The sequence below is a fragment of the Thunnus thynnus genome, chromosome 6 (assembly GCF_963924715.1).
Source record: "Thunnus thynnus chromosome 6, fThuThy2.1, whole genome shotgun sequence".
In the NCBI taxonomy this organism is placed as follows: domain Eukaryota; kingdom Metazoa; phylum Chordata; class Actinopteri; order Scombriformes; family Scombridae; genus Thunnus; species Thunnus thynnus.
Genome location: NC_089522.1, coordinates 1,958,348 through 1,970,572, shown reverse-complemented (window position 1 = coordinate 1,970,572; position 12,225 = coordinate 1,958,348). Strand labels below are relative to the sequence as shown.

The following is a 12,225-nucleotide window of genomic DNA, read 5'->3' as shown; positions in this document are numbered from 1 at the left end:
GCTAAAGGGTCTATATAGAGCCTGTCTGTCTATATATTTTATGTTGACATTGACACTTTCTAAAGGCAAAGAAGTGGAACCTTTATTTTGAAGTGTACAGTGCAAACATAACTGATATAGCACACTGGCCAATCAGAAACAAGGGGGTGCTGAAGGCCCACCCACCAATGAAAACGAAATATTGAGTGTTAAATTTGTTTGGTTGGTGAGAACAGAAAACAAGATATCGAGCAGAGTTTGTGTTTTTTATTTTTTACCCCAAATTTAAAAAACAAAAAACCGACCTGTTTCCGGGTTTAAAATGTACCTTGGTCCTACTTACTGTTTATACTTGTACTATTTACATATGCTTCTTTGTTTACTTATTTACTTGCTTAAACTGACATTTATTTTTCGCTGCTTCATTAAATTGTATGTATGCGATGCAGGGGTTTTCTACCTGGAAGTTATTGTAAACAAACTTTGTGATTGGTTCTATTGCTTACTATTCTTATTTATTCACATTTCTTGAACTGTTCAATTGAACTATTACAGCATGTGAAACCTGTCTACAGTGTGTTCATAACTGTTAAGGACTGTCTCTGGAAAGAGATGGTGTTGATGATTTTTTTTAATTTTTTTTTAATTTTTTTATTTTTGATGCTGTGGGCACCACAAACGACCTTCCATTCACCTCCATTATGTTGCAATGGAGGCATGAATCTACCAGACAGATATCTCAAAACTTGGGATAATACAACCAAAACTTATTTGTGTGTGATTTGGGCGAACTGACCCTTTAAGGGTACAGGCGACTTCAGGTTTAGGCCACTAGGTGTCACGCTGAGTTCAAACTGTTGGCGACGCAACATGCTTGGTAAAGCAGAGGAAGATACGGCAGACACCGCACCTTCGACCAAGGTAAGCGAACAAAGCCCAACTTTAAAAATATTGAATGAAAGGCCCAGAAATGAAAGGCTAGAGTACTATATGGTGAACACTTGCTTTGATAATTTATCTTACTAAACGAAACGTAAAGTTACTCCGTCTTACGGTGCCCTTCTTCAAAACAAACGACTCAAGCTATTTTAGCAGATAAGTGGCTAACGTTAGCTAACTTTATCTTAGCTATTCGATTTGGGTAACTTCAACAGTCAAGGCAGTTAAAATGACAAGTACGGTTTTCCGGACAAACATTTCAAAATAAAATACAAAACCGAATGGCTTGTGAAATTGTCGTTGGCGTAAAATGGACGGCTTTATTCCATAGCAAATATCCGGTGTTACTCACATTTTCTCTGCTAAACTTCACAAAGTCAGGAACTTTAATAGCTAACTAGCTAGCTAGTGGTAGCAGGTTAAAGCATTTATTTATGGGACTATAAGTTAACGGAAACTACGCTAATTAAAAATTATAAACAACAATTAGAAAGAACGGTACGGCCAGTGTTGAGTTAAATTGGTCTCTATTCATAATAACTCACTCTTTAGGTAGTATATGGTATAAATAGCTACGTTGTTACCACAACTAACAGCTTTGGTATGTACGTGTTGTTGACACTGGTTGGGTCAGTCTGTGACAAATGCTGAACAAAGCTGCACTTCATAACTCCGGTTTTGTGAATATCCATGAGGGAATGACACGATCAGTTATGTATAGATGCAATTAATGACATTGAACGTAAATATATTGTATTATTGTTAATATTTGTTAATGCCATTCCACGTTTCGCCTGCGTCGCGAATTTTGATACGCTTCCTTTTTTTTATACCAAAAGACTGGTGGTGAGCTGTTTTGAACCCTTGTGTATCTCACCAAAAACTTATTTGACAATAACTAAATGTATTCTTTAATGAATTGTAATTCATTTAATGATTTATAACGTGGTTGTGCCATTCAATTTTAACATACTACACCAACACAGATGTTCAGTAAAATTGCTTTAATTAACTTAAGCCTATATCCCCTTGAACTTAATGTCCCCGTGTTGGTCTTATGTCTCAATAAGTCACTTTTATGCTAAACTCATGATAGCAGTCTTAACTAGATCAGACCTGTAACATTTTTGTAACTCGTCCAGCATCACACAGATATGAATTGAATGCTGTCAGATTAACATAAAAACTACAATTTATTCAATGTAAGCATGTGAGCACTGCATTAAAGTAGACTCGAAATACCTGGAACTAACTTTTAAATACAGAGAGAGATTACACACATCTTATTCCTCTGATTTAAGAGTATTGTAATAAAGCTGTAATTTAATTATCCTCTCTAGTACACAAAGAAGATAAAACCCCCTCAGTAGACCAGAGAACACTGTGAATTAGCCAATTTTAAGTTGTTGAGGAGGTTCTTCTCATGTCAGATCAGCCTGTATAAAACATTGGTTGTTCCCTTGTGGTTCGAAGCCAAAGAAGTAAAAAAAAATCAGATCAGCTGCCTCTTTCACTGCGTTTTCATTCATGCAGTTGGCAAATCCATGTTGAAATATTTACATATAGATATAGCATAGAAATGAACAAAAAAAACGCTGATGGCATGATTTGTGTAGCACACACAGAGCTAATTAAACCTCCTTGACAACACACACACACACACACACACACACGACCAAGTAACTTTAGCTAGACCTGAGATGGAGCTACATGTCAACAGCCAGAGCCCTGTTTTGGTCTGCTGTAGTGTCCAGCTTGAAATCCTCCCACAGCCTGCAGAAAGTAAATGCACATGTGTTTGCATTATTAACACTGTACCAATTCTATGCAGTTTGTAAAAGTTGTGATGCTAATCGTGTTTAGTCACCGACATTTTAGCCAACATGACACCAGAATAAATCGCATGACTTATTGTGTGTGGTCTATCTATTTGAGGCAAATGATTGGTCCACCTGTGTCACCAGGTTGTTTCCAGAAGGTTTCAACATTAAGATAAATCTAGTTTTCTCTCCTGCTGTTAAAATTTTAAAAAAGTGGAAGCGGTGCGTCTTCCTCAGCCTCCATATCACAGGCAGATATCCCACACTGCACATTAGCGGCTAACAGGATATCCATGTCACATAGTCAAAGTAAGTAGTTACTGCCATTCCTCACTGCACATGTCCCAAGCGTCCCAATGGCAAGTCGGCGTTTTTAATAAATGTAGCATTCACCCTTAAATTGTTGCTCAATATTGAGCCGCTACCCCCTCGCTAACCCACTGCCGCCATTACTGCCTGGCCACTCTCATGTTTACATGTGATGTTGGAGGTGGGAGCCTCTTTGAAAGGGTGTACTTGCATTATTATTTTATTCAGTGGCATAAAATGGTCTTAAAATAAATATATTGTCAAGCAAAAGTAGTTATCGTGACTATAACTACTTTTGTTACCTAAGAGTTAGTTGATCCGAGTGAGTAAGTTGAGATGTATTGTTGGATCTTACAAGACAGAGTGAACTCGGCAGCCACACATTTCTCTGCTCTATTTCTCTGTTGAACATCTTCAGGTTAGGCTAACCCATTGTTGCTAACTTGAGTGCTAACCCCCTTCACTTTTCCAGCACTTGGAGGTCTTGACAAATGAATGAATGGATATTTGGTCTTATTTTTGGCATTAAAATATTTTTTTTGGCCTGGCGGGGGTTCTCCTTGTTATAATCATAGGAGAAACACTGATTCAGTAAACGTTCAGTGAACGCTCAGTAAACGCTCAGTAAACGTTGAGTACAGTTAGACCCAGCAGTCTCCATCAGGTTGGGAGAGTTTAAAGTTGTGAAAACAACAGGGGTGTTTTGAATACACCCCCGTTTTCACAGGTAGTTTGTTAGTCTGTCCCTCCCGCCGCAGGAAATAATGGATTAATCCCGGAAGGCTGCTGATGTAGCACTTTTCTCCTTATGAAAGTAACAGGGAGATTATTCAACCAATGAGAATTTGGTCAGATAAGAGCATATCGACCAACTAATCGACCAGTCGACCAGGAGACTACAGCCCTAGTTGTTTCATAATATGCTCTATTGTTTATTTCATTGTGACGCAAATCACACTCTTTACGGCTTTTTACTTGTGAAGCTTTTATTGCACTTACAGTAATGTAACGAGTGTAGATGTTAACTCTCCAACTCTCCAACTCTCCACCGCTGTCTGTCCCTCCTCTGCTGCCCCGCCCACACTGAGAAAGAGCAGAGAAGCAGGGAGACGGCAACCATAAATGACAGCAAGACGCAGTAGAGACTGTCTTTATTCATGATATTTACCAAATTTTTGTGCACTTGTTTAATTTCAGCCCAGTGTGAGAGTCTCCGCTGCATTTTGCTGTCATTTACGGTGGCGCTACTCTCCTCCGCTATCTATGGTTCACTGCAGGCGGGGCTGAGCCCTCCGTGTCTGCTGCACGCATAGGAGAGACAGTGAACCAGGTGACGTACTTGAGTTGACGACAGCTACACTCGTTAGCTTCTTCAACTCATCACTCAGTGAAAAAAATGCCTCGTAAACTGCATATTAATGTGTGGTAGTATTGTTAAGTCAGCTAAGAAAGTTAAAGCTTCATCAGTATGTTGAAACAGTCCATCAGATTTGGCTTTATTAAAGTGACTAAGAAGAGGGACGTTTGTACTCTTTCGACAGAGAGAATTATTGAAATGTTTTATCAGGATCTATTTTATGTCGTATACTTACCACCGTTAAGTTTTCTGCTCGTTGAAAGCAGTTTTTATTTCATGCGTTTTTCTCACTTTGCGAGAGTCCTTTGTTTGTCATGTGACTGATTTACCTCTAGTGTCTAATCTTTTCAGAAGAATTTAAATAAAGAAGCTTGATGATTGATCATCTAATCATTTGTCCTCTTTATGTTGAAGGTCACTTGGAATGATTTTAATAAGTGATAATGTAGAAAAACAAAGATTTTAAATTCAGGATGTTCCACATTCATTTCGGGACAGCTTAGATTGTATTTTGGGACAGTTCTGGGAGGATATTGAAGAAAATTAGTTAAAAGTCCTGGGTTTTTGCTGATCCAAAAAATTATCCGATCCGTGACTTAAATCTGTGATACGATCCTTACTGTGAGTTTTGTGATCCATTGCACCCCTAGTTAAAATAATGGCAAGCGAATTTTAAGCAGAAAAGGAAAATATGAATTAGGCACGTTTCTGTCAACTGGTTTGGAGCAAATAAAGAAGGCTACACAAAGTGTAGTTTGGTCAGAACTTGGCGGTGTAGGCTACATTATGCATGGCTGTAATAAACAGAGGATAAGTACAGGTTGCAAACCGGAAGCAAAACCAGTCTTTGGCGAGGCGAGAGAAAAATGGCGAGAGGTCTTCAGAAATTTGTTTCAGTTGTTATAATTGTTATTTCACAGGGCAGGAATTATACCACGGCCAAACCGTAATGCCCCTTCTAAAATTAACTATCCACATGGCCAGTTTGAAATGCCCTGTTTTGAACTGGCCGTTGTGCCCCTAAAGTTGTGGATTTCCTCATTTAAAACTACATGTGACACAGCAAATAAACAAACTCATGTTCCCAAGTGTCTTCCTCATCACGCTGCGCATCAACAGTAAGATTTCTCCCACTCCTGCAAATATACATGTAACATTAACATAAACATTACCAGCTAACCAGCTAGCTAACATTAGCTAACAATAATGTTATGTGACATCTTGTGGTTTCAAGTTTACCAGTCACACACTCCTTCTAGGCTAACAGTCCAGCTGTTAGCCTGTTTGTCTTGTTGAGTTCCTCATCATCTGTCACCGTGATATTTGGCAGCTTGACATATTCCGTTTCTGCAGTGGAGACATCAGAAGATGCTTTGGACTTGTTTTCACTTGTCATGAATTCATTTCCTCCGTTGCAGAAAAACATGTTACACAAGCCTTCTGAAAATCCAGCAGGTTAAACTGGACTAACCAAACACTTTTATGGCTGACTGACTCTAACACACTCATTATAAACAGACTTTAAGACACTTGCTAGCCTAGCAACATGAAGGCTACAAACAACCCATGACAATGCAACTCTCTGTGTAGGAGTCGGGTTTACACATCTGGTGTTGTGAACATGTAATTGTCTAGCTGTTAGCGGAGTGCTAATGAACCTATAAACCGACATGTGAGACCGGTCAGAAATATTCTCTGTGGTTAACTGTTGACGTCCTCAACCAGGCTGGTGTTGCATAGTGTTAGTTAACTGTGAGATCTGATGGGTTGCTACTTTTTCAGCGCAATGTGATGTTAACACACACACACACATACACACACACACACACTCTGTAAGCTGACAGCCACTTCTCAGTTAATATGAATCAGTCTGTCGGCTGTTACCCTGAGAAGTTTCTCATCAGTGTGTTTAATATTTAACATGTAAGAAGTGGTTTATGTCATTTTTGTGACTGTTCCTATGATCTCAGACTCAAATTCTAATAGTTGCATGGGTATTGAAACTTGTTCAGATTAATTTTGATCACTCTTAGCCCATTTATAGACTGTGATTAATCTTTAAAATATAACTAATAAAATAATGAATCGTTCACATTTAAAAAAATCAGGCAGCATTTTGTGGAAAAGTCAAACATTCAGTGTACAGTTTTAATGAACTCAGAAAAAGTCAAGACAGAGACTCATCAGACATTTCTCCGTTCTCTGTTAAAGAACGCCTGAGATTGACACTAAAATGAGAATTGCTGGTCCACCTTAAAAGTCAGTCCACCTTAAGTGAACCTGGTCAAGTTAACGCGTTGTTGCTAACTTCAGGGCTATTCCCCTTTGATAGATGAGTATTTTCTTTGTCTTAAGAAGCTGCAGCATTTAGTAACTGACACACAGCCTGTACTGTACATTAACTGCCACATTGACATCGTACTGCTAAACGTTTCCTCTGCTCTGCTCGCGTTCACGTCATGTTTCTGCCGCTCACCCTCTGCGCTTGTGCTAGCACTGGCCTGACTACTGACGCATTCCCACTGTGTGCCGTTTGTCCACAATTACTGTAATTAACACCATACAAGTTAAGGTTCTGCTTCAGGCTCTGTCAGATTTTTTAAAAGGACGGCTTAAACATTTTCAGAGTGAGTGAAAGAAAGGGAGAGAGGAGACAGAAGTGAGGAAGAATCGCAGCATGTAACGTTAATGGTGTTAAAAGAAAAACAAGGAGAAAGTAAAGAACTGATTTGAAAGGAAGAACGTGCAACTGATTCAAGATTTAAAGAAAGACTTGAAGGAGATGAGAGAAACACATAGGCAGCCCAAGACATGAACACATTCAAAGCAGGCAGAAAAACCTGGTAAGGTCTGATTTACACCTGTATCTAGATGAATTATTGATATGTAAATATTTTTAAAAGCATAATCTATTACCCAAATGTAAACAAACAAAAGTCAAAGCACAAGATCAAAACCTGCTATAAAAGGGCCCTAACACTACACAACAACTCTGTTATCATGATGTTTTCTTAAGCAATAAAAGGTTGTTGACCTCAGTAACTGTTGTAAACACTGCACTAAAACTGACAGCTACTTTCAGGTATTAGGAAACACAAAATGCTAATTCATCATTCATCTGACTGAGTCATCTATAAGTCAAACTGTTGTCTTGATTTGGCTTTAAGTTTGAGCAAAGTCATTCCTCATAAGTCAGTTTTGTTATTTTGTCATATTACAAACATAGATCTATATGAAGGACCATTAAGATGGAGTGAGAATCGAGATTTGTTTTTAAGATAGAGACTAATCAGTTCATCTATCTATCCATAAGGCCTACATTTATTTATGTGTTGTAAATAAATATTGTTAATATTTATTTAATATATATTTACCTAATTTTTGTGCACTTGTTTCATTTCAGCTCAGTGTAGAGAAAGGCACTCATACAACCGCCTTACTGTTCGTGTCTTTGAGGACACTGTGGACACCACGTATCCATGACATGCCCACCCTGTGATAAAACTCCTAGTTTCAGATTCAATGATTAATCTATAGAGCTCATATTGAAACAGACTTTACAAAGTGCTTCACAGATCAGGATCAAATGAAAAGATCGTTAACAGGGAAGTGACAGCTTTCATAAAATTCATAAATTGAATCATTTATATGTTGACATTGTTTGGATGCTTTCAGCAGTTTGTTCGTCTGAATTCTGCATTTGCAAACAAAATGAAAAAGTAAATTATCGTAAATTTACTTGTCTGAAGGACAAGTGCCTCAAGAAGTTAATGTTGAGCCCTGATTATATTTAGACTATATACCCCCTTTCATACAGGGGCTGTAACTCAAAGTGCTTTACAATAAAGTGAAGAGAATAAATAAAAACAGGCAAATTAAAAGAAGTGCAAATACTGCGCGTTAAAGCCGAGCAATTAAATGAATAACAAACATGACAATACAATATGTGAAAGATAGAAATAAAACAAAGGAAGGCATAAAACCAGTAAAATATGTAAAAGATAAGAATAGAACAAAGGAAGAGTGACAGTTAGTTAAAAAAAAGGTTGAATAAATTGTTTTAAAAATGTACACAGAGCATCTCTTATATCCTCAGGTAGGGAATTCCATCATTTTGGTACATTGTCTTATATGTGTTATAGTTTGTATTTTAAAAAACAGCAGCAGAGGATCTAAGCAGCTGTGAAGGATTATAAAACAACAAAGAAATAGTAATGTAGGCTGGTCCCAAACCATTAAGAGCCTTTTAAACAAGTAAAAGAACTTTAAAATCAATCCCTAAAGACACTGGGAGCCAGTGCATGTTAGCTAAAACTGGGCTGATATGCTTGTCTGTCTTGTTCTAGTTAAAAACCTGGCAGCAGAGTTCTGAATTAGTTGTAATTTATCAATGGATTGTTTTGGAAGAGCAGTGATTGTTTTGGAAGATTACAGTAGTCTAATCTACTTGAAAACACATGGACAAGCTTTTTGGCATCCTGTTGGGATAGGAACAGCCGTACCTCAGCAATGTTTCTTAAAGGAAAGAAAGCTGCTTTGGTCACCGTCTTTATATGGGATTTAAAATTTAAGTCTGAGGCTAGGATAACACCCAGGCTCGTGACTTCTGATTAACCTGTGGGGCCAAACTGCCAAGTTGTTTGTGGACCAACTAATAAAATTTCTGTTCTCTCACCATTTAATGTAAGAAAGTTGGTCTGCATCCACTTATTTACTGCAGCCAAACCAGTTGTTAAATGGCAACGGTTTTGGTCATCACTTGGGTCCATCAAAATATACAGCTGTGTGGAAATTAAGTTTATGTTCTCTGATAATATCACCTAAAGGAAGCATGTACAGCTAAAGAAAGCAGAGGACCAAGACAGCTCCCCTGAGCAACACCAAAAGGTTTCTCATATTTCTTTGATAAATGATCTCCCATAGTGACAAAAAAACTTTCTCCCCAATGTATAAGAGTGGAACCAATTTAAAACACAGAGAGGCCAACCCAGTTCTCATGTCACTCAATAAGAATATTGTTATCAATTGTATCAAAGGCAGCACTTATATCTAACAGAACTAGAATGGAGATCTTGTTGGCATCGGCGCTAATCCTGATATCACTGACAACTTTGGTGAGAGCTCTCTCAGTGCTGTGATTTGAACCCTGACTGAAATTTTTCTAAAATATTATTTTTGTTCAGGATATTGGTAATTTGGTTAAAAGCAACCCTTTCCAGTATCTTACTTTGATATAACCTATAGCTATTATCAGCGTCTATGGCAACGGCCGATCGTAGGGAGCTAATTTGTGCAAAGACTGCATTCATGGATGCTCCTACTATGTAACTTTTCAATTTTTGGGAGGCTTTTTAACACTTAATGTCATACAAATTTATAAACAGTCCACCATTGCAAAATCAATAGGGAAAAAATTATAGTGATGAAAGAGATAATATATTTGTCTGAAGGATTTTGTAGCGTGATTATGAATGAATGAATATGAATTTTGACAGTCTAGAAACATGTTGGAGTTGGCATGCCCTAAAACTTCCCATCTAACTCACAACATGACTCCACCATCAGTGCTTGCACAAATCAGATTTCCTCATTGTTTCTTCATAACTGCACTGTCACAATGTTATCACCGTTTCTCCGCTAAGGCGGCAGAGCTAGCAGCTTTCCTTCCTCTTTTTATGAGCCAACCGTCATTTCATGTCATAGTTCCAGCTTTTTTGAGCTCAGCTCGATGCTGCAACAACTGAATTACTCTGACCTCTGAATAACAGCAAGGTATATTTTAATAGTCTTCTCTGCTGCTTCCCTCAGCCCTCCTGTATCCCATCCCATCTTTCAATCTGCCCTGTCTGGTACAGTGTCTTCTCGTGTGTTTCCAGTAGTGTGGACTAAGTGGATGTTCTACTGTGGGACAGCTCACTCAGTCAGTCTGTCTTGTCCTTGCAGGTAAAGCATGGCGATGACCGGCCACAGCTCATGCTCCTCCATGAGCAACCACACCAAGGAGCGGGTCACTATGGCCAAAGTGACCCTGGAGAACTTCTACAGTAACCTCATCGCCCAGCACGAGGAGAGAGAGATGAGGTAACACCCACAAGTTTCACATCCACTGTGCACTATGCATCTAAGTAGGGCTGGGTAACATGACCAAAATCTCATATCCCCATATCGGTCATTTTATATCCTAATAGCAATACCTATCCTGATATAGCACATTATAATACTTGTCTGTCCATCCTTCGTATGGATTAAATTAAATTAATCTTGGCTTTTCACTCATGAAGCTTTTACTGCTCTTACAATAACGTAATGAATGTAGTTGTTGTCAAGTCAAGTACTTCAGCTGGTTCACTGTCTCCTTTGTGTGTGCAGCAGACACACAGAGGGCTCAGCCCTGCCCGTGGTGAACCATATTTCTCTGTTTAGCGCCATACAGTCAATGGTTTAGCATCGTCAGGTTAGTCTAACTTTGGGACTAACCCTCCTCACTTTTCCAGCAGTTGGTGAAAGAACAGGCGAGACTTTTCTTGGCCTTGAGAAGCTACAGCATTTATTAACTGACAAACTGCAGCCTGTACTGTACATTTACTGCCAGGTTGACAATTTACTGCTAACCTTTTTCTCTGCTCCACTTGCATTCACTGTCACTTTTCTACAGCTTGCTCTCTCACTCAACGACTCACTCACTTACGTACTGCCCTGTTATTTAAAAGGAAATACCCTACCAGGAGTATATCTGGCAATGACACAGACGTTGACTCATGTTTTGAAACAGCGCTGCTGAGAGGCTCTCAAACACTGCTTTCTGAATAAATGGGTGTTTGGTGTTATTTTTAGCATGTAAAAAATATTTTTTGGCCTGGTGGGGGGGTTCTTGTTGGCCTGGCGGCCTGGCAGGCCGGTACAATTATAGGGGAAACACTGAACATAAATAATGACAGTCTCTACTGCCTCTTTTGCTGTCATTTATAGTTGCCTCCTCGCTGCTTCTCTCCTCTTCTCTGCTCTTTCTCACTGTGGGTGGGGCTGAGCCCTCTGTGTGTGTGCAGCGTAGTCAAGGAGAGACAGACAGCGGTGGAGAGTTGACGACAGCTACACTTGTTACGTTACTGTAAGTGCAAAGGAACCTTGGCGAGTAAAAAGCCAAGAAGAGTCATTTATCACTGTAATCCGTGCAAAAGATGGACAGACTCCAAATGATGAAAAATATTGCCATAGAGAGTGTGATTTGCAACGCAATGAAATAAACGATAGAGCATAATATGAAACGATAGATGTTTTTCTATAATCACACGATTTATATAAATGGGGAAATATTATTCATGTCTGAGCCCAGTTACCGCAGTTACAGTACAGTCAAGCGCACCTGCAGAGCAGCCGCCCCACACTAACCTGATATAATAGCCTACATGAGTCTTATATTTTACTGGTAAGACTGGTGTTTTAATGTTGTTTTTCATCATCTGTGATGTGTAACATCAGATTTCTGCACAGTTAGAGAAATAAAAAGTGTGCGTCGTGGTATTACTTCAGTTATAAAATGCAAGTGCAGCACAGAGTGTCTCTCCTGCAGCTGTTGACAGCACTGTCAGCCAAAGAGTTGATCACACTTGACAGTAGAGGAGGAGACACTGGTACGCGTCTGTGTCAGCAGTAGCTTAGCTGATGTCACTGCATTTAAAGCCCCTGGAAAGGCAAATCCATGATTGGCTATTAATCATGTCATTTGGGATCTAATGTGCATATAGTAAACACCTATAAAGTATGAGAACATAGCCTTTGACATAGCCTATGTAATTCTTTAGAAAGTTCCTCTCCCTTCCC

General features: G+C 39.0%; 1 protein-coding gene across 2 annotated transcripts in view; it reads left to right on the top strand.

Moving 5' to 3' along the window:
* Window positions 1–799: 799 nt before the first annotated feature.
* stk38a (serine/threonine kinase 38a) overlaps window positions 800–12,225 on the top strand; it is a 29,437-nt gene continuing 18,011 nt past the window's right edge. For both annotated transcript variants that reach the window (XM_067591228.1, XM_067591227.1), the window contains exons 1-2: window positions 800–900; window positions 10,348–10,485. In XM_067591228.1, coding sequence (XP_067447329.1) covers window positions 10,355–10,485 — 131 coding nt within the window. In that variant the 5' untranslated portion in view covers window positions 800–900; window positions 10,348–10,354. The remainder of the gene's footprint in view (window positions 901–10,347; window positions 10,486–12,225) is intronic.